The 25,949-nt window shown below is 43.3% G+C and overlaps 1 protein-coding gene across 4 annotated transcripts in view; it reads left to right on the top strand.

Moving 5' to 3' along the window:
* The window catches only part of Lrrc49 (leucine rich repeat containing 49), a 105,470-nt gene that overhangs the window by 42,208 nt on the left and 37,313 nt on the right, over window positions 1-25,949 (top strand). For all 4 annotated transcript variants that reach the window (XM_036192150.1, XM_036192147.1, XM_036192149.1 and 1 more), the window contains one exon: window positions 24,822-24,969. In XM_036192150.1, coding sequence (XP_036048043.1) covers window positions 24,822-24,969 — 148 coding nt within the window. The remainder of the gene's footprint in view (window positions 1-24,821; window positions 24,970-25,949) is intronic.

The raw sequence follows: 25,949 nt of genomic DNA, 5'->3' as shown, positions 1-25,949 counted from the left end.
TTTCAAAATCCGGAAGGGAGGTTCACCCAGCCAGCAAAATAAGATTAATGAGATTTTTTTTTTCTTGAAAAAGCATGATTTCCTAAGAAACTGAGAAATAAGTGGGGCAACATTTCAAGGCTTTTGTTCACCCTGTGACTGCTTTCTCTCTCTTTCTCCATGGGCTAAGCTTTAGATTTGCTTAGTGTTTCCACCTGATCTGTGTTGGGGTGAAGTGGATCTGATGCTCTGTGTTGATATCTATGCCCAGAGCTTTTGTATCATGATCTGTGCTCTGTGTTGATACCTATGGCCCAGAGGTTCTGTATCATATGTTGCTCTGTGTTGATATCTATGCCCAGAGGTTTTATATCATGATCTGATGCTCTGTGTTGATATCTATGGCCAGAGGTTTTATATCATGATCTGTGCTATGTGTTGATATCTATGGCCCAGAAGTTTTGTGTCATGATTTGATGCTCTGTGTTGATATCTATGGCCCAGATGTTCTGTATCATGAACTGTTGTTCTGTGTTGATATCTATGCCCAGAGGTTTTGTATCATGATATATTACTCTGTGATATTTATGGCCCAGAGATTCTGTATCATGATACATTACTCTGTGTTGTTATCTATGGCCCAGAGGTTTTGTATCATATGTTGCTCTGTGTTGATATCTATGGCCCAGAAGTTTTGTATCATGATCTGATGCTCTGTGTTGATATCTATGGCCCAGAAGTTCTGTATCATGATCTATTACTCTGTGCTGATATATATGGCCCAGAGGTTCTGGATCATGATCTATTACTCTGTGTTGATATCTATGACCAGAGGTTCTTCTGTATCATGGGTGCATATGTTAGGTCTGAAGAAGAATAATCTCTTGGAGATCAAGCCTTGAAAACATTTGTGTAAATTTTACTTAAGATACATGTATGTCAGTTAGCTGTGCTACAGACCACCAGAGATCACCTTCAGTGATAACTCAGTGCATTTCTGGACTCCATGTTCTGGTGAATAGAATTGCCAGGCTTTACAGTCCAGTGCTCCTGGGTAGCAGAGGTCATGGAGGGAAGAAGCAACACTAAGGCACATATCATAGGAGCTTCTAGTGCTCCTGTAGAGATGCCGGCTGTGTCTGGCAAATGAAAATATCCAGCACATGGCTGTTTAGAGGGAAAAGTCTATGGACCCTTTCTATTGTAGGACTTATTAGGCTTTCACCAAGTTGTTGGATTCTTAATTATTATTATTATTATTATTATTATTATTATTATTATTATATTTGTGTTTTAATTTTACACATCAGCCATGGGTTCCCCTGTCCTACCCCTCCTGCCCCCACCCTCACTTTTCCCCCATCCCCTCCCCTCCATTCCCATCTCCTCCAGGGCCAAGACTCCTCTGGGGATTCATTTAAACCTGGTGGATTCAGTACAGGCAGGTCCAGTCCCCTCCTTCCAGACTGAGCAAAGTGTCCCTGTGTAAGCCCAAGGTTCCAAACAGCCAGCTCATGCACTAAGGACAGGTCCCACTGCCTGGGTGCCTCCCAAACAGTTCAAGCTATTCAATTGTCTCACTTGTCCAGAGGGCCTGATCCAGCTGGGGGCTCCACAGCCATTGGTTCATAATTCATGTACTTCCATGTTGTTGGATTCTTAATGATTCATTTACATTAACACTTAGACACCTTGTGGAAACACAGAAAGTTCCAAAATGAGATTTTACTATGGAATTCAGAGGTAGATTTATGTGGAGGTTTGAATAAGAATGGCCCTCATTGGCTCATGTATTTGAATGCTTTGAGTGACATCAGGAGGTGGCTTTGTTGGGCTGGGTGTGGCCTTGTGGGAGGAAGTGTGTCCCTGGCGTTGGCCTTTTGGGTTTCAGAAGCCCAAGCCAGGCTCTCTTCATTCTGCCTGCCAATCTGGATATAGAGCTCTTAGGTACTTCTCCAGCACCACGTTTGCCTTCATGCTGCCATGTCCCATCATGATGACAATGGACTAAACTTCTGAATATAAGCCAGCCCCAGTTAAATGCTTTCCTTTATAAGAGTTGCTATGGTCATGGCATATCTTTAAAGCAATAAAACAATGGCTAAGACAATTTGTTTATTCAACACAGGCTTTTAAAAAGGCTCCATGAATGCAGATGGTAAATTCAGGAGCTCTCTATGCAGAGGATGTTGTCCCAAGGGAGCGTATCTGATCTGTAGTTGGAATTTCTTTGGGATGTGCTCATACAGGAAGGAAACTTACCTCCTGAGAGTGGAGGATTCCTGTTGACCTTAGCCATCAGAACATACCTAGAACCTTGCCCTGGTGACCTCCACCCTCAGAATATACCTAGAACCCTTCCCTTGACCTCTGTTTTCTGAGCTCACTTCAGATAGTATATTCTCGACAGCCCTTCTGGTTGCCCAGACAACCTACTGATGTCTACTCCCCGCCCTTGCTGTCACTGTTCTAAGCAACCTCCTGAGGCTCTGATGATGACTCTTACAATGTAATGCTGTTTTTAAAATGTGTATATCAGTAGTGTGGGGTGTGTCCACGTTGTTTTGCGGCCAGTCCCAAGAGCTCTTTCATCTTGCAAACCTGGAGCTGTATACTCACTAAATAAGTCTGCATTACTCCCTACCATCGGCTACTAGCGACCTCCATTCTACTTTCTGTCTCTGAATTTGATTGCTGGAGGGGATCCCTCACATGAATGAAATCCTACGATGTTTGTATTTTTACGTGCAGCCCATCTTACTTAGCATAATATGCTCAGAGTTCATCTATGTTGCTACATGTCAGAATTTCCTTCCTAAATCTGAACACTCATGGATTCTTGAGACAGTATAGAACACACCAGAAGAGGGAACATGGAGAATAGGCCATGCCTACTTTCTGGCTCTCATTCCCCCCTCCCTCACCCCCCCCACACACACAGTGCTCAGTGCTCAACATTCTGTTCTGCCTAGCCTCCTTAAAGACATCCTATGCCTGTGCTCAGTCTTTGTGTCTGCCTTCACCTTTGGTAATCACCTTTTCCGTATCAGAATAACTAGGTCATCCTATACTGCTCAGATGACACCAAGAGTTCACATGCTTTAATGCAGCATTTAGAGTTACTTTTTGCAGATTCCAATTTCATAGCTGCACCCCCTCCCAATTCTGTAGTTTTATTCCAGTTCAAAAACTCATAGGTAAAACAAGTAATTATACCTGTGTCTTGCAACCTCAAGTCAGAACATATCCAGGGATGCTATAACCAGCTTGGTGCCTCAGGACCAGGAAAATAAGAAGAGAAGAGAAAATACCAGAGTCCACCGTACACTGTGAAGAAAATGCTGTTTCATGGAATTTTTCTTTCTTTGTCCCCAGCACCTAGCATGCTCTTGGCACGGAATTGCCCAGTGTGTAGACAGTTGCGATAAGGCTCTACCTCCTCCAGTCAGGGTCTAGTTCTGCTCTGCCCTTGGACATGTCATGCTGTTACTAGGTCATTTAGGTTCTGTTTGCTGCCCGGACCTGCGAGGTTTAAAGCTGGAATCGGTCATGTGGAACATGACTCATGCAGATGTTTCAGGCTTCTTGGCTGATGTATTGATTTGTCAATAAGGCTGCTGCCGGAAGTTCTAGATAGGAGAAAACCTACAGAAATGAAGGCTTTTGGTTATGCAGTAGTTATGCAGTCAAGGACAGGGCCTGCTTTGAGCTGTATGTATTCAGGAACAATGGCTGTGAGGCATTTATAGGAAAATAAGGAAAATGTAATGTTGCCTTTTAGTGATCCCATGCACTGGAATTCCTAAACTATATGGGCGATGGAACATTACTCTCTTCAAGGATGTACCTTGCAAACCTTTTTTCCTTATAAGGATAATGCTTTGGACTCAGCTTTCTCTGAGTTTTACTGAAACTTTTTTGTTTGTTTTGGTTTGGTGGGGTTTTTTGTTTGTTTTTGTGTTTTGTTTTTTGGTTTTTGTTTTTGTTTTTGTCGTTCTTGTTTTTATTGGCTTTTTAAGACAGGGCCTTACTGAATTTACAGCAATCTCCTGCCTCATCATTCCAAGTCCTGGGAATACATATGTAAACCACCACACTCTGCCATTTAAACTTAAAGAAAAATACTTTTATTCATGTGTGTGTGTGTGTGTGTGTGTGTGTGTGTGTGTGTGTGTGTGTGTGTGTACATTCGTGTAGTACCCCTGTGGGCCAGAAGAGGGCATCAGATCTCCTGGAACTGGAGTTGCAAGGAGTTGTGAGCCACATAATATGGGTGCTGGGAACTGGACTTGGGTCTTTTGCAAGAGCATTTAAAGCTCTTAACCACTGAGCCACCTTTAGCTTAACTTTTCAAAACAATCACGGCATTCTCAGTGCGGTCTTTTTTTTTTTTTTTTAAATAAAAAACATGTATTACTGGGCAGGGGCATGTGCTCCAGCACCCATGAGGAAGTCAGAGGACAACTTCCTGGATTGGTTTTCTCCTTCCACCATGTGCTCTTGGGGACTGAATTCAGGTGAACCAGGTTTGGTGGCAGGTGCCTTTCTGAGCCATCTCCCAGACCCTGACATTGAAACTTTTAATCTTGGCTTCTATTTTGCTTTTTTGAGGAAGTAGTGCTGTTAGAAAGAGTCTGATATGGCTGGAGAGACAGCTTAGCAGGTAAGAGCACTGGCTGATCTTCCAGAAGACTCTGGTTCAAGTCCCAGAAACTGCATGATGGCTCACAACCATCTGTCACTTCAGTTACAGGGACTTCAACACCCTCTTCTATCTTCTGCAGGCATCAGGCATGCATGTGGTATACACACATACATGCAGGCAAAAATACCCATAAACACACACACACACACACACACACACACACACACACACACACACACACAAATACTTTTTCTTAAAGGGAAAGACTCTAGCAGCTCTGTTAGGAATTATAACCATTAGTGATCTCTTCTTTCTCCTATTCCTCCTTCGTGTGTGTGTGTGTGTGTGTGTGTGTGTGTGTTTTTTGCTGGGCATGGAGCTCAGGACCTGTACATACTAAGCAAGTACAAGATTTCCCTCTGTTATGGCATCTAACATCACTGTCACCCTCCTAGAACCTTGTGGTATAACATTGTGTTTCTGTAGATGAATGAGCACCAGAAGTCAGCTTCTTTGTGTGTCTCCTGAGTCTTTTGTATCCTGTACAATTATAACTTGGGTGAGGTTCTCTTTGAACTATTAACAGAATGTATTTACATTGTGTCTTCTAATTCACTAAATTGTGTACAGAGTTGATTGCTAAGAAAAGTATTTAAATGACATGAATAGAGGAAAGAGGTTCATTCTTTGAGTTAGTGGGGAGCCCTGAAAAACAAGTGACCCCAAAATGTAGCAGTCTTGTTTGAATGGGCTGTTGAGAAGTTGAGTGTATAGTCCAATGGCTTTTCCTTACCACAGCTTCCTCCTGCACTGTGATTCTCCTCTTTCTGGCCTCAGCAACTATCAGAAATGGTGTTTTCTGAGGACAGTATTTGTAAGCCTTGCAGTTTATTGAAGGGTCAGAGTTCACGAAGCAGATACAGAAAAAAGAAAGGGAGGGAAGGAGAGAAGAGGGGGAGAAAAGAAAGAAAGGAAAGAGAGAAGGAAAGAGAGAAAGAAGAAAGTATAAGTCAGTTGAGAATCTGGGGACTTCTGCCATGCTCCTTTATTCCCTTATGTGGTCACTGAAGGAGAGAGGCATAGAAATCTAGTGTACATCATTACATTGTTTGCTTTACCATTACTATATGCCTTATTTTATTATCCTATATTCTTGACATGTCTTACTGTAGTCATTTAAAATATTAACTCTGCAGGTACAAAAGTACATAAAAATGTTGCCCCAGGTTGTAGTACGGCATTCTAAAGTAGGGAATGGTATGCAGTGTACTAACTGTCCAGCTCCTTTGGAGAAAATGTTGAGGTTAATCATTCCACAGTTGTGTTTTCAGTTCAGAGATTGCCTTTCTTCTGTAGGTATCATTAGCTGGTTGAAGATTTTCTGAGGCTTCTCAACCAGCTTATAAATCAACACACATGATTTTGAAGTCACCATGAATTTTCTAGCTCCTTTTATTTTAGTTATAAAGGTTCATTTTCATGAGTTCAAATAAATTGAGTTTTTTTTTTTTTTTTCAAAAGAAGCCCTCTTAAACTAAAATTAGGCAAAGGTCCTGGTTGCTGGCTGTTCACACACCTTGCATCAGGCTGTGTCCACACTTAAGAAGCTGAGAGGTTGATAGCTATTCGTGGCAATGAATTAGCATTAATGTATGCATAGTTGTTTACTTAGAAAGAGGCTCTTGCTATGTAGTGTAGTCTAGTCTTGGATTTTCTGTGTAATTAAACTGTTTAATGTTAGGTTTTTGTTTTTGTTTTTTTTTCGTTTTTCGAGACAGGGTTTCTCTGTCTCTGTAGCTTTGGAGCCTGTGCTTGACTAGCTCTGTAGACCAGGCTGGTCTCGAACTCACAGAGATCCACCTGCCTCTGCCTCCTGAGTGCTGGGATTATAGGCGTGTGCCACCACTGCCTGGCCAGGATTATTTTAATGTAATTCCTTGGGAATTTCATAGATGCAGATAAAGCAGTAATCACATTTACCCCTGACTCCTCCCAGATCTACCTTAAACCCCATCCCAATTTCCTGTCCCCCTTTTTTTAATGACCCACTGAGTCCAGTCTGTGCTGTGCATATCCTGATGGATATGGGACCACCCACTGGAGCAGGTCCACAGGACAGGGTTCTAGAGACCAACCATTGGTCACACCCTTAAAGAAAACTGACTCTCCGTCTCCTAGAAGCCAGCACTTGTCCATATGTCCATAGCTCATTAGCAAGGGATAGAGACTTAGAAGCCCCACCTCCCTCCATCCTAGAACACTGACTGGCTTGATCCTGTGTGGGTCTTGTACAGGCAGCCATAACTGCCATGAATTTGTGAGTGAGTGGCCCTGCCATGTCCAGAAGACATTATTTGCCTCCAGTTTTCCCTGACATCTGGCTCTTACAGTCTTTCTACCTCCTCTTCCATGATGGTCCCTGAGCTGCGTGCGTGCGTGCGTGCATGCGTGCGTGCGTGTGTGTGTGTGTGTGTGAGATGATAGATATAGATGTCCTATTTATGTCTGAGCACCCCACAGACACCTGTTCTTTCACTTTGGCCAGTTATGAGTTTCAGTGTTAACCTCTGTCCGCTTCTCTGGTGAGGTCTGAAAGCTGCACCAGTCAATGGGTATGGAGATCTGAATTTAGAGCGCAGATTGATACAGTGTTCATTTAGCAAAATCATAGTAGTGGGTTCACCTTGAAGGCCCACTTGGGTTCTTGGCCAGATTTACAGACCAGGCATACTTTTCCCCAATGGAATGGGCCTTAGCTCCAACTGGAATGTGGTTGGTTACCCCCATAGCCTTTGTGCCACTATTGCACTTGTGGGCTTGTCTTGCCAGAGTTGTCACTGTAGCTCACAGGGTTCACGTCTTGGTAAGATTGTTGACGACTTTCCTGCAGCAACCTGCATAATACATTCCAGCTATAAATGCCAGCCATTAGGGAGGGAGCTTCTTGGCCAGTTTGATTTTTCTGTGTCCTGTGATCAAAGTGTGTGATGTTTTCAGCAATAGGGTCTTACTAAGTTCTGGTGGTCAACCAAGAGAAGTTGTAATAGCCTGTATTGTTTTGCAGGGGGAGTCACTCAGACACCCTTGACCAACAACTTGAAGGAAGGTATCCCATACCTGGTACTGTCTTTTTCCTACTCCAGACACGTGCTTATCCATGTTCATAGCTGCCCTGTTCACAATAGCTAGGATATGGAAACAACCTAGACACCAATCAACTCATGAATGGGTAATAAAAATGTGCTTCCTATACACAGTGGAATTTTATTCAGCTCTAGGAAAAAATGAAACCATAAAATTTGCAAGCAAATGGATGGAACTGGAGAACACTATACTGAGTGAGGTAACCCAGACTGGAAAGACAGATGCTGAATGTGTGGATCCCAGCACTGAGCCTCTAGACTCTTGCTTGTTTCATTTGGAGAATCCAGGAAACTAGAGAGGGACCATTGGTGGGAGTGGGAGGAGACACCTCTTGAGGGAAGGGGTTAGGAGAACACAGGGGATATGAAGGTGAGGTGGGGAATAAGGGAAAGAGGGATGGGAGGGGAGAATAGCTAACAGTAAAGACATTTGAAAAAGCCACATGGAAATTGTGTGTGTGTGTGTGTGTGTGAGAGAGAGAGAGAGGGGAGGGGAGAGAGAGAGAGAGAGAGAGAGAGAGAGAGAGAGAGAGAGAGAGAAAGTGTGTGAGAGAGACAGAGACAGAAAGAGAGAGAGATTAATTGGTCTTACCCTACACAGGGGATAATGCTCTTTTCGGAAGCTGTGAGTTGAACTGACATTTTTTTTTAAAGCAATGATGTATCAAAGACCCTCTGAGGTTTTGCTAATTTGAAGGTTCTAGAATAGAAGTTTTTGTTGCATATTTTTAAAAGGAAGGCCCGTAAGCCTTAAAATTATTTGTGATTAAGTATTGGGCAGTTTTTTTCTTGGTTCAGAAGCAAACAAGTATGACTAATTGAGACCAATATGCATTTATGATTTCCTTTTTATTTTTCTATCACACAGGAAGAAATTAAAAGTATATTCAGAAAAATTAAGGTATAAATAGATTAAATTCACAATTTAAAAAACAAATTCAAGAAAACTACTAGGAACATACTTAAGTAGCTCACCTTCCCTAATAGTGTTTTTATAGATGCATTGTAGAAACCCTGCCAAAAGCAAGATGAAGTCCTTAGTGTTCCAATGAAACCCTACCTGTGGTTAGGTGGCCACTTGATATAAAGGCAGACAGACAAGGGCCAAGTATTGAAATGACTGAATTCATTGGTCAGCTAATTTGAGCAGACACTCCTGTCTACAATCAATTATGTCAAAGCCCAAATGTGTCCTTCCAATTATGGGACTTCTAAGTTTGATTGACTGGAGGAAAATGTGTTTCTTTTTACAATCCAAACTCAAGCCCAGATGGAAAGAATTATTTTCATTCATTGGGGATCCAACCCCAAATGAAGAAATGATTTCCTCTTTCCCTTCCTCTACATTCTTTCCCTTCCTCTACACTCAGTCTCATAGAATACAGGATGCCCAGTCAGTTCATGTTGTTGTAGCATGTCACACCTGGCAAAGGAGGCTGACAATTATTATTCCCTTTAATGAATGAGTAAATAAAATGAAATTGAATCTGATGTTTTTCAATATTCATAAATAACTTCTTAAAAATGTGTGTGAGTATTTTGCCTGTATGTGTGTAAGTGTTTTACATGTATTTCCAGTGCCCATAGAGGCCAGAAGAGACCATTGGATCTGCTGGATCTCTCCTGCATCTCATAGATCTTTTAATGACTTCCTTCATTCAGCAAATTCTCTCGTGTAGCTGTCTCAAGATGCAGTCCCTCGCTGATTCTCGTGGCCACAGCCTAGGATGTAAATCTGTTCAAAAGTAAATAGGACAGAGAAGCCAAGTGAGGACTGTGTACTGTTCAGTTTGCAGTGGTGTTCACATTGTCTCAAGATCTCCCAGACCAAAGAAGGGTCTCTTCAGTGCTGTCAACTGTCAACTGTGTACTCTTCCAACATTTGAAAAGACTGACCTCTTTTTGGAGAAAACTGCACCTTCCTGGAGGTAGCTCCCAAGTCGTCTGTCGCAAAGGGAACTAGCACTCCTTTAGCGTGAAGGGCTGATATTTTAGAGATGGAACCGTGTACACTCTGTCCTAGCTTACTACTTCCGGCATCTTGCTTTCTTTGGGGCCTTTTTCTTCCTCAGCTTGTGTTTTATATTTTATTACTTACTTTCTAGTCTGGCGGTTGTTAAGAATTGTGTCTTGGGCATTCCACAATGCCCAGTCTTTGGTGAGAGTGCAGGTGGTGGTGTCTTACTGGAAAGTGTGAGCTTCTGTTTGATGAGCTCCTGGAGAATCACTTCGACTTAACTGAGACTCATTTTGAATGTTTGCAGTTGCTTTTTAATTGAATAGGGCAGATCTAGGTAATACTTATTCTAAAACTAGATGATACATTTTAAAATACATATTTATGTTAGCCTTACATTAAACACAGGGTTTCTGGATCTGTGGAAGATGGTTATTTACCTGCATTGTTTCCATGTTCTGTTTTGACCCTTGGGGCTATGTGATAAAGGCTGTGCCACCTCCATATGTGAGGAGGGACCTCAACACATGGCAGGATTCCAAATCATTAACCCCATAGTTTATATAGGTCTGTTTACACATCTGTACCTTCTCTCCAGAGAAGAAAAAGAGACAGTGGAGAGAGAAGAGGAGAGTGAGAGGCCACCCAACCTCATCTCCCTAAGGCATGTGTTCTGAGTTGTACCAGGGATGTAGCTTAGCCAGTTAGCCTTTGGAATGTAAGCAAAGGGCTCCAGATTTTATTTCTGTTTGGAATGTAAACATGTAGCTCTGGGAAGTCAACTTCTAGATTATTCTCAATGTAGCTGTCTAATCACCCTTTAAAGCCTCTACCACAGAGAAACATGAATGGTCACCTTCTACAGTCACCCTGTACTTGAGGCCTGGCTTTTATGGGGAGGTGTTTCAGTGCATAATCTGAATATTTAGTGAAGTTTCTTCACTCTGCCTAGAATACCATTGTCTCCTAACTCCAGGTGGTCTACAGATGCTCTTGATCTCACAGCCCTCCCAATAGTTGTATTTTGCTAGGCTTCCTGGCATCAGCTCTGCATGTAGATCCTGATATTCAGGCAGATTCTCAGAATCCCCTCTCTAGGCTTCTGGGTCTCCTCTGAATGCCGACTCTTCTGTTATGGAATAATCTTTTCGTACTCTGTGAAGATGTGCCTTTGCCAAGGCATCTTCTGATTGGTCTAATAAAAGAGCTGCCTGGCCAGTAGCCAGGCAGGAAGAGGTTAGGCAGGAGAGCCAAACTGAGAGGACACTGGGAAAAAGGGCTGAGTCTGAGGAGTCTGGAGGAGGCACCATGAGATGCAGAGAGAGCAGGATGGGGAAGTATGTACATGAGGTAAATAATGAGCCTCAGGGCAGCACATAGATGAATAGAAATGGGTTAATTTAAGTTATAAGAGCTAGCTAAAAAGCGAGTCTAAGCTATTGGCCAAACATTTATAATTAATTATAAGTCTCTGTGTGGTTATTTGGGGAGTGGCTGGCAGGACAGAAAAGTTGGCCTACATCTTTGCTGCCCATCACCCGCATCCCAGCACTCCTAGCCTTGTGTTTTGTCTCCCAGACTCTGCCTTGTGTTTTGTCTCCCTAGCAAGACCTCTGTTCTCTCTTTGGATCCACTGCCAATTACATCCTATGGTCTGAAAAGTTCTCCAGGCAGAAGCCAAGATGAATGTGACTTTCATGTGTTTTTTCTCTCTCAAGGGGGCACAGCTCCTATACCATGTCTTATTTATCACTTGGATTCGATGTTTCTCCTGTTTTGTAGCAGTTTACATTGTGACAACAAGCCTGGTATTATTGTGGCCAAGAATTGAAAGTTCTGTGTACCAGGTTTTCAAATTGCTGACCATAGGTCATCTCTGCCTTTTGTTTGTCTGTACTTACAGGCCATGAATTCCTTATAAGCCAATAAAATGTTCCATTGCCCAGGAACTAGTGAGATACTCTAATCTTCAACTGAAGGACTGGCTTTTCTATGTAAACCTTTCCTTATAACTGAGATGTACAATTTAGAAAAGGACTAAAACTCTCCTCGTTAGATTTTCATTGTGAGGGAAACAAATACTGTGCTGTGCTAATTATGTAGGAACAAACTTCTTGGAGTGTCTTTACACAAGCTGTGGGTGTTTGGTAATCCGAGCCTTTAACTTCTGTTCTATGTTTTGACCCAATTGAAGAGATACAGGAATCAGACAAACAGGGTTCAAAATAACAGTGTAATTTTGATATGCACAATCAGTATTTTTATAATGTTTGTTTGTTCATTTATTTATTTACTTATTGTTTTTTGATATAGGGTCTCTCTACTGAGCCCTGACATACCCTGTCTTTGAGGACCAGGTTAGCCTCAAACTCACAGCCTGCCTCTGTCTCCAGAGTGCTGGGATTAAAGGTGTACACCTCCACACCTGGCTTTTAAATTTTTATTTCATGTATTTGTGTGTGTGTGTGTGTGTGTGTGTGTGTGTGTGTGTGTGAGAGAGAGAGAGAGAGAGAGAGAGAGAGAGAGAGAGATCTATGTGAGTACATTGATGGGGGTTGTGTGTGCAAAGGCCATAAAAGGGCATCAGATCCTTAAGAGTTACACGCATTTATGGGAAGCCTGGCTTGTTACCTGGGTACTGGCATTGGAACTTGAGTCCCCATAGTTACACAGAAAACACTCTTAACTGCCATAGCATCTCTTCAGGTCCCCCATCAGGCTCCTCGATGTATCTTTCCAAATAGAGCTTTGCTTACACCATTGCTGGCAGAGGAGTTGGGAAGTTGGAGCCATTTTTCTGGGAGGGGCAGGGCTGCAAATCTGGTGCCAGTGGTTCAGAAAGACAAAGAGAACTGAGGATTCTCCTGTGTTCAGAGTGGGCCCTCCAGTCTTTCCAGTCAAATAGATCACATTTGCCTCTTTGGGGAGGGTTTTTTGTTTGTTTGTTTGTTTGTTTGTTTGTTTGTTTGAAAGAAGGGTGTGTTCATCATCTTTCCATTGTTGTGACAAAATATCAGAGAAATGATCGGAGGGTACATTTATTTTGACTCGTGGTTTCTGGAGTTCCAATCTGGGGTCTTTTGGCCCAATTGCTTTTAGGGTGCAGGAGCTCAGTATATCATGCCAGAAATGCCTGGTGGAAGAAGTGTCATAAGCTCCTGACAGCCTGGAAGGAGAGGGGATGGTGCAGAGATGTGAGCTGGGGACAAAACAGGCCCTTCAAGGGCACACTTCTAGGACTAATTTTCCAGTAGGCCCCACCTTCTAAAATGTCTACCATTCTTCCGGTCTTCAGGCACGAGATTGGAACCCTTGTGACCCAGTCACCTCCCAAAGGCCTCCCCTTCTGAATACCATTGCCTTAGGGACAGAACACACCAGCCTTTTGTTAGCATCAAAGATCTGAACTCTACAAAGGCTGTGACTGTGTGGTAGGACTCAGTAAATAGGTGGATTCATCACTCTCTCATGATACTTTTTAGTATTAAAGATGGCTCTTCTGTGGTGCGGAATTGTGACTTGTCCAGGAAGGAAAATGGTTGCCTGATCTTGCAGAGCACTTGACTTGATTAAAACAGGAAAAAACAAAACAAAACATTTTCTCCTTTAAAAACCCTTTCACCTGGTCGGTCTTAGAGGCACACACTTTAATCCCAGCATTGGAGAGGCAGAGGAAAGTGGATCTCTATGAGTTTAGGCCAGCCTGGTCTGCATAGTGAGTTCCAGGCTAGCAAGGGCTATGTAGAGAGACCCTGTCTCAAAACCCAAAACAAACACACAAGTAAAGGAACCTCTCCCTTGCATGCAAATAAAGGAGGTGAGGGAATGCCTGGATTCTTTCATTGAAGGGAAATCTAACCACTTTGTTTATCTTGAGTGCATAAAAAGCTATCCTGGTGACCTAATTATAAACTCCTAATACCTGAAAGGGTAGTTCAACATTTTCAGCTAGTCTTTGGGCACTGTTTTATTGTTTAAAAACCTTTTCCACTTTACAAAATTATGTATAGTTATGGTGTTCAACTTGAGATTTAGATATACGCTGTCATAATTAGCTTTAGTTGTCAACCTCACACTCCTGGGCAGAGGAACTCTCAACTGAGGAATTACCTCCATCAGGTTGGCTTGTGTGCGTGACTGTAGGGCATTTTCTTAATTGCTTATTGATGTGGAAGGGGCCAACCCACTGTGGGCTATGCCGTCCCTGGGTGGGTAGTCCTGAGCTGGAGAGAAAAGCAGGCTGAGCAAGCAGTGGAGAGCAAGCCAGTGGGCTGTGTGCTCTGCTTCAGCTCCTTCATCCTGGTTCCTGCATGGAGTCCTGCTCTGGCTTCCCTGGAGTGTAAGCCAAATTAACCCTTTCCTCTTCACATTGCTTTTGGTGGTGCTGTTTATCTTGGCATCAGAAAGCAAAGTGGGACATATGTATATCTTGGGGAATGGCCAGATCAATTTCCACTTTTCAAAAATATGATTGATTGTTATTAAACATAATCACCACACAATACAGCAGCTCATTCCTTCTGATAGAAGTGTGTCTGTTGAACCTGATCTCTACACTTACCCTTCCACTCACTGCTCCTGCCCTAACTCCTGTGTCCTCTGTGCTGTTCAAAGTTTTTATAGGGCCAGCTGTTTGCGATTCCACACAGAAGTAAGATAAAATGGATTTGTCCCTTTGTCCCTGGCTTATCTTTCTCCGTCTAGTATCTTCAGATTTATCCCTGTTACTGCAAAGGACAAGACTACTTCTGAGGTTGACTAGGATTGTTCTGTGTTCATAGCCTCACATCTTCTTTCTTCGTGTGGTGTGTGTGTGTGTGTGTGTGTGTGTGTGTGTGTGTGTGTGTGTGTGTGTATGCAGGTGTGATTCATGTGTGTGTAGGACACCCTCAGGTGTTGCTCAGTCAACTCTACCACATTTCTGTATCCATTCAGCTGTCAATAGACGCTTAAGTTGGTTTTCTATCATAACTATTGTGAGTAGTGAACCATGAGCATGGGAGACAGCATGTCTCTTTCACATTGTCATTTCATTTCCTTTGGATAGAATTGGGGTTGCTGGGTCATATAGTAGCTCTGTTTTTAACTTTTTAAGGTGCTCCGTACCGATTTTCACATAGACTCTACTGACTTCCTGCCACGGTAGATGACAGTTTACAAAGGTCCCCTTTCTGTGTGCTACTTCTGCATCACTGTGACCACGATATCTGATAGGAACAAACCGAGGAAGGAGAGATTCATTTTGGCTCAGGCCCCTGTGGGGAAGAAGGTATGCTGAGGCACTGGTGTGGTGGGGCCCCTTCACATTGTAGAAGACCAGGAAGCAGAGAGCAGAGCAAGAACCAGGAGCAGCATAACCTTGGAAAGCATGCCCTGGGGACGTGCTGGGCCAGCTGAGCCTACCCTTCAGAAGCCTCCAAATAGCACCACTGGGTGGGAAGTGAGTATCCAGAACACAAACGTATGGGGGTCACTTCAATCAAGCCACAGTACCCCATGTCCTTGCCAGCACCCACTCCTTGTGTGTGATATGAGCTAGTGTCTCCTGTCTTCAAGGCAGAGACTGTTGTTTTCAATATCCAGTAAGAGTTCGTGGGAAGCACTCACTGAATCTGCTAGAAGGGCAGGATTGCCCTGCTGTCTCTTGGGGAGTCTTGCTGGTTTACACCTCAGGGCGTTGGCCTTTTGTTCTCCTAAGCGAGCACAGGGGGCTTGAGTGTTACCCCAGTGTGTCATAGCGGGTGAGTCAGGGAAATCATAAGGAAACAGGAAGTTCACCTTTGTCCAGTGCCGTAGCCTGGAGCCGGGTGCCCTCTGTCCGCGGCATCCTTTCCCAGCTCTGTACAGTCTCTACCTCACCTCTTTCCTTAAAGAACTCGGTTTTTTTTCCCAGCTAGCTGTTGATCAACATTTCTTTTCACAAAAGACCAATTGTTGAGAGTGGCAGAGATTGAATGTATGGCTTTTGTTTCCTGTGTGAACAAGTCACAGAGAACACATCAACCCCGAGTGGCAGCCGTGAATGCTATAGGTTGTAGGCAAGCCTGCACCCTGTGTATCAGTCTGTTCCTCCACGGCCCTGTGGGAAGAGCAGCCCATCCTTGCAAACTTTCTGAGGAGTCGAATGTTCAAGGTCTCTGGACCATCAGCATTCACCCCACTAGAAGTGCAAATTGCCAAGCCCCATCCTAGACCTCCTGGATCACAGTGCCATTTTCTGGAGATCCTGGCGACTCAAGTGCACATTTGGGAGGGGTTGCTGCAGAGGGTTTGGAGTGGCCTTAATTAGGTCAGGTACCAGTTGGAAGTAGTTACCCTGGCCAAGGACATAGGCGCAGCACAAAGCCCTCAGTCCTGGACCTAAGAGGTGGAGTCAGCGTGTGGAAGGCTTTACTGCAGGGAAGAATTCTGATAACAGTAGATATTCATGTGAGCACATATCTTCATTTTTTGTACACATTGATGACAGAACCTTCTCTTCACTAGCACTCTGGCTTCATCTCACCCGTGTGTGTGTGTGTGAGGGGTGCAGGTGTGTGTGTCAGTGCCATGCCCCCCTCCATGTGTTCTACTTCTAGTGTCTTTCACCTCACAGAGCCATCTGTCTGCCTGACCTAGATAGGAAAGATGCCTGCTTCCTCCTCCTCATCTATTCTGCAATCACGATTAGCGTGCTAAGCCTGGGCACCCACATGTCTCTGCTCAGGTACCACTTCCCTTCACTATGCTCTTGGGAGAGTTGGGAAACCCTGTTTTCCTCACCCACTGTACTCCATCCTGTCGCTAAGGCACTGATGGGGATTTCTGCCTTTTACAGACGTGAACTAACTACTTGAATACATGTGTGTTGACTCAAGAGAGTCAGACCTCTAACCCTTGGGAGTTAGAACTCCTTTTGCATATATGTGTATGTGTGTGTATATATATTGCATCTAGAAACAGAACAGCTATTACAGTCTTTTAATAATAATTGTTATAAATTGATACCCAAATAAAAGTTGGTACCTAGATTTTCTGTGACCTGAGCTGGCTCCTGTTATTTTTTGACAGCTTGTTAACTATGTTAAAACTGATTGTTGGGGGCTAGAGAGATGTCGCTCAGCAGTTAAGAGCACTGTCTACTCTTCTAGAGGTCCTGAGTTCAACTCCCAGCAACCATCTGTAATGAGATCTGGTGCCCTCTTCTGGCATGTAGGCAGAAAGCTTTATACATAATAAATAAATAAATCTTTAAAAAAAGAAACAAAAGAACCAAAAAACAAAAATGAATTGTTGGACTCGGCTTTTACTAGCTTATTTCACTTTTAGTAAAGCATCCCATCTCCTTTTCAGCGAGGTGCCAATCATTGATTGCTGTTTTCTGCTTCCATCATTATGTTCAGGATTCAAATTAACTCCCAGCCCGTTCTTCCTCCTTTTTTAAACTATAATTCTTCTGTAAAGATAGATTTTCTTGTGGCTTTTATTTCTGCAAAGACTAGTTGATAAAACAGGACACAGACTTGATCCTTTATTTACTCTTGGATTAATAATTTTTTTTATTTTGCTCATATTTTCAAGGCTGCTTTTAAGTCTTAAAACATATTATAGGTGTCTTTAAAATTTGTGTGTGTGTGTGTGTGTGTGTGTGTGTGTGTGCGCGCGCGTACATGCGCGCATGCACATAGTGTCTATAAGAGGAAGTAGAATAACCTGGAGCTGGGATTACAGACAGTTGTGATGTGTAGGTGCTCAAAATTGGACCCCTGTCCTCCCTAAGAGCAACAAGTATTCTAAATGGCCGAGCCATCTCTCCAGGCCCTGTTGGATTTTGATAGTCCAATTATTTGAAGTCTTGGCCAGTTTGACTATAACACCTGTTTTGTTTTGTTTTTTACAGGTCTTTAGATAGCTTAATTTCTTTACAAGATGGAGCTGTTTGGTTGCTGTGGGTATCTGTGACTGCCCCTGAATATCTAATCTTCCTTGAATCTAATCTGTTGTAAGAGCCCCATAGCCCTACAGTGTAAGCAGACTTGGATGTTTGAAGGAAAAGCTGCTTTTGGAGTGTTTCAGACCTGTTCAATTCAGACTCGTGCTTCAAATTATTGTTTGTGTTTGAAATCAATAAGGAAAGACTTCGTTCCCTTCCTACTGAGGCAAGTGTGGAGATGGGCATGTCTCCAGGGGAGCAGGTGGGGACGCCTATCACTAGTCTGTCCCTGTTTGAGGACCTGGATTTATGAGTCGACGTCAGGTTAGATCTTCTAATTTGTGTGGTTCCTGCGATCTGTTTATTACCCACAGCATCGAAGATCTTGCAAACCAAAGCTCAAGGTCACAGGGGTCGGCAAATCCGCATTTCTGTTGTTTTGATTTGGGTTGGTTGGTTTGCCTCCCTGTGTTCCTGCCTCTCCTCTCCTCTTCTTGCCTCTCCCTTCCCTCTCCTCCACTCCTCCCTTCCCTCTCCTCCCCTTCTCCCTTCCCTCTCCTCCCCTCCTCCCTTTCCTCTCCTCCCCTCCTCCCTTCCCTCTCCTCCCCTTCTCTCTTCCCTCTATCTCTCCTCCTCTCCTCCCCCTCCTCTCCCAATTCTTTCTTCTTTCTTGATGTTTTTGAGCAGATCATGAATTAATTTGAAATTTTTGAATAATTTTATTCAGTTCTTAAGTTCATCACTGTACCATCAATACATATTCTTGTAATGCTTTTTTTTCTTTAAATTTTTTTTTTTTGAGCTGAGGCTCGAACCCAGGGCCTTGCGCTTGCTAGGCAAGTGCTCTACCACTGAGCTAAATCCCCAACCCTTTCTTTAAATATGTTTTAAGCTCTAATAATTCTACATATTTTATGGATCTTTCTAGTGATTTCATGTTTGTTGTATGAATGTGTATGTATCTGAGTATGAGTATGTGTGAGAATGTGTGTGTGTGAATAGAGATGTACTTGGTTGTGAATGTGAATGTGTGAGAGAGGGTGTATGTGAGTGTGTAAGTACGTATGTGAGTGTTGGGTGGGAGTGTTGGAGTTGGCATTGAAGACAGTATCTGCCTAGAAGGACAGTCGCTTCCCGTCCTGGAGTCTTTCTGGTTGGGTTTGAGTTGCAGATGTGGTTCTGCTGGCTCTCCCCATCTCTCAGATCTCTGAAGTGTGGTATAGCGATCACATTCCCTGGGTGTACAGCTTCCCACTCTACACACAAACTCATTTTATACTTGTCTTTGTTGAAGATAGCATTTAGTTTTGTGTGTGGCACTACCCATTCTTTCAACTAATGATCATTAGACCAACCCCAAAGACGTCCTGGAGAGGTGGGGCTGGGAAGACTTCCTGTAAGTGTAATTGAGATTCTTTGTGAGCTGACGTTTTCATGCGTCCTTATTTTTGATGCTAGCATTACTTCAAAATTACACACAGCAATAAGAAACAAATCTTAGGTTCTGCAGTCTAGTTGTAGATAGTAAATAAGAATACAGCTAGAACCCACCTGTCATGCCATAAAGGCATCCCACTTTTCTTTGATTCTGGGCATGCTGTTTGCTTTTCTCTCAGTGTGTCTATCTCATTAGTAATATGCATCAGGTTATAATTCTTGAATAGTATATGAGCTTTTAAGTAATTCTAAGACTAGGATGAGAAAATCCATTTAACTTTTTTTTAATCAGCAGGAAATTCTTTGGAACAATTAGACTTTCTCCTATTGTTTCATCCAGTCCTAGAATTATGTGTTTCTTAAAAAGTAGTCTCAAATTTTTCTGAGTCATCTTTTTGAAAAATAAGTTACATGTAGTAAATATACTCATTTGAATCATAGTCTAATGAATTTTGACAGCATCTGTACCCTGTAATCACAACTGTGGCCGGTCACTTGAGAGAGAAGCCTAGTTATTATCCAGCATTCTCTATCACATCCAAATGATTACAGACTCCGTTTCACAATCCAGCCTTCCGTAGACCCCCTGCTCTTTACTCCCAGAAAGATTACCATAGATTTTACTCTGTTAGTCTCTGACAACTTTTCACCTGCTACTGCAGTCAGACTCCCAATTAGCTTTCCATTCTGAACCCTTTCTTTCCTGTATTCACTACACAGTGTTACTGAATTGTGATTTCCCTGAACTACAGTTCTGGTCACATGACCACCACTGTCCACCATCCCCGACTCCAGTACCCACTCCCCAGCTCTCAGCCCTCTCTCTACCCACTTCATTTCTAAAATCCCCTCAGGTTCCTGTTAGTTTCTATCCTCACTGCTGGTTTGTGGGAAGGGCATTGGTGCGGAGTGGCAGCTCTTTATTCATATCTACTTACACTTACGGCCATTATTGTGTTTAGTTTTGCAGACTTCATTTCCCCCTGTTTTAAGTGCCTTCCTGTAATTATCCTGATGTGTCTCAAATGCCTTGACACACATTCAGATCATGAACTCATCTTATAGATCAGTAAAGATCAACTCTGAGGTGTAATCACATCAGGATGTTTTTACTTTGAATCTGATCAAAACATGAGGAACTGTCTGAATATGACAATAAATGAGGAAAGTCTTCTGTGCCTGACACATGGTTGTTTTGTAGCACACTATTGTGTGTCTTCTTTTCCTTATTGAGGGGTGTAATTTTCAACATAAATTCTGAAAAATTATGCACTCTTTAGCATAAGTGTTCGTTGCTGAACTCTAGTGTAAATGAATTCCCAGGTTTTTTTCAGAGTAGTATTTATAAAGTGATTATTCCCGTCTTTAAAAAAATCAAAATCTCTGGGCTGGAGAGATGGCTCAGCCATTAAAGGCTAGGCTAACAACCAAAAATATAAAAAAATCAAAATCTCAGTGTGTGGTTTTCTAGATATCAGAAGATGATTTCTACATCTTGTGTATAAGGGCCAATACCCGGAGTGCTGGCATAACCCTAAAGGACAGAGCTTGAAGAGTTACACCAGCCTGTAAGGACGGTTTGGTACAGTTGAGCAGAGTTGCCCCTGAAACTGTGCTTTCATTAACCACACAGTTCCCTGTCCGTGGGGAGGCGAAGCTTCTCTGCTTTCACTTACAGCACTTGACAAGAGGAGAAGAAATGAGCTTGACAGTCAGGCACAGTGACCACCCAGGGAGTTTTATGTCCCTCAGAACCAGTTGTTGCAGTCTGAGGTGCTGCAGTAGAAAAGAAGGAAGCCTTGTAGACACGAAGTCCAGTTAAGCCGAGGAGTAGTTCTCCATGGCCCGTTCTCATGGCGGTGGTTGACCAGCACAGACAAGATCCGTGATGGCACACAGCCTCCTTGGCACTCACAAGTGACACCTGGGAGAGCAGTTTACAGCTAACAGAAGCAGCCATGCCATAGGCTAGGTCTTCAGTATGTCTGTAGGGAGGGTGGACTGATGCATATTTTGGAGACTAGTAGTTGAAGACATCATTCACCTGTGACCTGATTAGGTACAATGCCACATTTTCATGGGAAGGGATTCTACATGTTCTTGTCAGTGACATTCACAGAGCGAACTGTGACATGTTTAGAATCATTTTAAAGCTGCATTACAGAGACCTCCTCTTAAGCCACAGCACTTAGAGCAGGTCAGAGGTAAAGAGTAGACATGTTGTCCATCAATGGAACCACGTACAGGCTGGAAATACCCATGGTACAGCCAGAGGGTCTGCAATAAAAAAGCAGGCAGTTCATCAATGTGGGAAAATGTGGGTTTAGACCTTTCATTAAATTAACTCATAATGAGCCTAAATGTAAAACTCTTAAAAGTAAATTATAGAAGAAAACCCTGACAGCCTTCAGAAACCAAAACAGGATCCAAAAAAGAAAAAAAGAAAGAAAGAGAAAGAAGGAAGGGAGAGAGAGAGGGAGGGAGGGAGGGGAGGAAAGGAGAGGAAAAGGGAGGAAAGGAAGGAAGGAAGGAAAGGAAGGAAGGAAGGAAGGAAGGAAGGAAGGAAGGAAGGAAGGAAGGAAGGGAGAAAAAAATTACTAAGTTATATATCATTAGAATTAACCCCCTGCTCTGTGAAAGGCACTGTTAAGGGAATGAAGAGGCCAGGAAGTTGGCGTGCAGGTAAAGACATCCAGTCCATACCCAAGGACCTGAGATGACCCACAGGACCTACATGGTGGCAGGGGAGAACCAGCTCCCACAAGTTTTCCTCTGACCTCCACACAAGTGCCATGGCGTCTGCACATCCATGCACACACTACATAATAAATATACATTTTTATTTGTTTTTTTTTTTTCCTTGACAGGGTTTCTCTGTGTAGCCCTGGCTCTCCTGGAACCTTCTCTGACTTTGACCTCAGAGATCAGCCTGTCTCTGCCTCCCAAGTGCTGGGATTAAAGGCATGTGCCACCACTGCCTGGCATCATAATAAATTTTAATAAACCTTGTAAAACTCAACAATAAGATAAATAATCCACTTAAAGTGAGCAAAGGCTCTGCAAACACCAGGATTTGCAGCACTGGCAAGTGTGCATGTGAAATGCTCAAATCACTTGCAGTAGGGAATCTGTGAGTAAACAAGGCCCTGCCACCTTCACCTAATGGAGCCTTAGCATCCAGAGAACACCAGATGCTGGTGGGGGCAGGGAGCTGAGAGCCCTAGAGGAGCTTCTCCCATAGCCAAATAGCCAGCCTTACATGTGAGTCAGCAGAAGTACTCTTGTTATGTCTCCAGCTGAGGTTAACATGTCCACAGAGAGCTGTGGGCAAGGACGCACATCAGCCAAGGCGTGCTCTGTAGTTGATGAAGAAAGTGATACTCGCATACAAAGGAATATCACTCAGTTATGAAAAGAAATGCACTGTGAAGAGAAGATGTGGGTAGAAGCCTGTTAAATGTGGATTGCCAGATGAAAGAAGTCCTTCCCTAAGAGTGTGTTGTAGTACATGATTCCAGCCATCCACCGTTCTGGAAATTGCAGATCCCTGAGAGTAAAAAGATCAGTGCTTTCCAGGAATTTGGGGGACTAAGGAAGGCAGAGAGGAGTTTCTTAAGACCATGGAAATTATTCTACACGATCCTTTAGTAGTAAACACATACCACTATGCATTTGTTGCAAGTCATGGAATGTCAGAGCCCTAGAGAGTGAACCTCAAGTTGTGCAACATTGGAAAAATCATCAAGGGCCATGGAAATCTCAGGAGGGATGCAGGTTCTGACTCTGAGAAGTTCTGACTGTATTGCAAATGAGCTAATCTTGGGGTACGGAGGGGCATGGTGACCTACATAACATTGGTCATTTGATCAAGAAAATAGTGTTCTGGGTGCAGTTTTAAAAAATTCTAGTGCCTCTATACATATAAACTGGAACAGGAAATTCCAGAAAATGGGTAGTGGATGCTATGAGTCAGGTTCCTCTCTGTTGGAGTGGGGGTTTCCAGACAGGGAAGGAGAGGAAGCTTGGCTCATAGATGAGATTTGGAGACATCAATATGAACTTGTGCTAGTTAATATAAACACAGCTGGCTGTATGGAGACATGTTAAGGCATGTGTATATGCATACACACAGGGCAGTGTACACACACATTTCCTCTCCCATCTGAGAGGCCTAAAAGAAGCGGTGTCACAATAGCTAGAAAGTACACTTTCCCTTCCAGGCCTTGGTTGCTGATTCTGGTCTCTAATATAAGGAACTACTATGCTGAGAAGTGGCTGCCTTCAGGAATGGGCAAGGAATGTGTGAGTTCAGAGAGTAAGAAATGTAGTGCCAGAACCAAGGGAGTGCTAACCCTGTATATCCACATATACTCACACATGTGTTTAACTAACAGTGTGGAGGGACTCTGGGGGGATGAAGTGTATAGAAACTCTGTACACCGTCTCAATTCTTCTGCAGTTCTAAATTATTTTTTCAAAGGTCCCTAATGTGCTGTGCGTGATACCACCTGTCTGTCATCTCAGTTCTTAGAGGCTGAGGCTGAGGACTATATTGTAAGCCCAAGGCTAACTCAGTCTACCTAGTATGTAAGTTCTAAGCCAGCCAGGGTTACATAGCAAGACAGTCTCAAAAAACCAAACAGGGCTGAAGAAGATGGCACAGGGGTTAAAAGCACTGGCTGCTCTTCCAGAGGACCTGAGTTCAAGTTCAAGCACCTACATGGCAGCTCACAACTGCCTGTAACTCCAGTTCCAAGATATCTAACACACTCACAGAAACAAATGTGGACATAAAAAATAATTTAAAAATTCTTGCTCATACAATCCCTCCTCTTTCTCACCAATTGGACTCCTGGAGCTCCACCTGGGGCCTGGCTGAGGATCTCTGCATCCACTTCCATCAGTTATTGGATGAGAGTTCCAGCACGACTGTTAGGGTGTTTGGCCATCCGATCACCAGACTAGGTCAGTTTGGGTTATCTCTTGACCATTGCCAGTAGTCTACTGTGGAGGTATCTTTGTGGATTTCTGGGGACCTCTCTAGCACTTTGCTTCTTCCTATTCTCATGTGGTCGTCATTTATCATGGTCTGTTATTCCTTGTTCTCCCTCTCTGTTCTTGATCCAGCTGGGATCTCCTGATCCCCTAAGCTCTCTTTCCCTTGAACCTTGCCCTTCATTACCCCCACTCACGTCCAGGTTATATGAGCGAGAATTGTTGAGACCAAGATTGGAAAAAACACAGGGACAAATAGCCAAACTAATGGAAACACATGAACTATGAACCAAAAGCTGAGGAGGCCCCATGGAACTGAATCAGGCCCTCTGGATAAGTGAGACAATTGATTAGTTTGAACTGTTTGGGAAGCACCCAGGCAGTGGGACCTGGACCTGTCCTTAGTGCATGAGCTGGCTGTTTGGAACCTGGGGCCTATACATGGACACTTTGCTCAGCCTGGGAGGAGGGGACTGAACCTGCCTGGACTGAATCTACCAGGTTGAGCTGAATCCCCAGGGGAGTCTTTGCCCTGGAGGAGATGGGAATGGGGGGAGGGACTGAGAGAAAGGCAGGGGCAAGGGCGGAAAGGGGGAGGACAGGGGAACCCATGGCTGATATGTAAAATTAAATTATAAAATAAAAAATTTAAAAAAATAAAATAGTTTAAAAAAACTAAACAAAATCCTATTTTAGAAACTGGAAATATTATTTGAAAAGCCTCAGAATAATGCAGTGGCCTCTCGTCTGCAGCTTTGACAGTGTTTCCTGCCTTGCTGACTCAACTTCTCTCTCAGACATCACCTTTGATGGCAATCCAATAGCGCAAGAGTCATGGTACAAACACACGGTCCTTCAGAATATGATGCAGCTGCGCCAGCTAGACATGAAGAGAATCACGGTGAGTGCCTTTCTGTGTGCCTCCCTGGTTCCCTGGGTGTGGCCTTCTGTGTCCCCCTCTCCCCGAGTGTGGCCTTCTGTGTGCCTCCCAGGTTCCCCGAGTGTGGCTTAGGAAATTGGGGTCCCAGTTGCATGAGTGTTGTGGTAAGGTTGGTTGGTGGCTCTCACTATCTCCCTGATCTCTAAGGTTTTCTTTCACCCTTACATTTGGCTCTGTGTTTTTTATTTAATAAGACTGCTTAGAAATTTGTCTATGCTATTGGTAACTGATTATGTATTTACTGATGATATAAAATATTTATCTTTCTTTCAGTTTGCACAGATTGCTTTTTCGAATGGCTACTTGATTAGAACATGAACACAATATCTACTTTGTCAGAATATGAATGCCGGTTCAGTTGTTTGGACCCAACTACTTAGTAAAGGAATTGTTATGTATTTCTTTTGACCAAGAAGGACTGTGAAAATATTCTTTATATTCCCTTTATACACCATTGAGCTAGAGATTCCTGTAGTCGAGTGTGTATGAGACATCAGAGATGACAAGATCAGGGTCACAGTTCTTTACAGTCTATGACAGAGGTAGGTGTGCAGCCATATTACAACACACAGTGACAGTCTAGTTAGAAAACACAGCATGCTCTCTGTCTGTCTAATCTATCTGTCTGTCTGCTTTGCATGCATACTCACATACTTACATACTCATAGACTCTTGGGGCAAAATGGCACAAGAGAGCAAAGTAACTCTTAATTTTACCAGAGAAATAAGAAAAATTTCAAAGAAGAAAACATTTAACGCAGGACTTGAAGAGTATCAGTGAATGATGATGTCTAGGCAGAGAGTAAAGGTGTGCACAGTGCAGGGGGATGATGTGTACAGTACAGAGGGGTGATGTGCACAGTGCAGGGAGGATGGCATGCAAGGTGCAGAGGGGTGATGTGCACAGTACAGGGGGGATGGCATGCACAGTGCAGGGGGAT

Source organism: Onychomys torridus, chromosome 7 (assembly GCF_903995425.1).
Source record: "Onychomys torridus chromosome 7, mOncTor1.1, whole genome shotgun sequence".
In the NCBI taxonomy this organism is placed as follows: Eukaryota; Metazoa; Chordata; class Mammalia; order Rodentia; family Cricetidae; genus Onychomys; species Onychomys torridus.
Note: the sequence above shows the minus strand (reverse complement) of the source record. Positions and strands in the feature narration are given on the sequence as shown.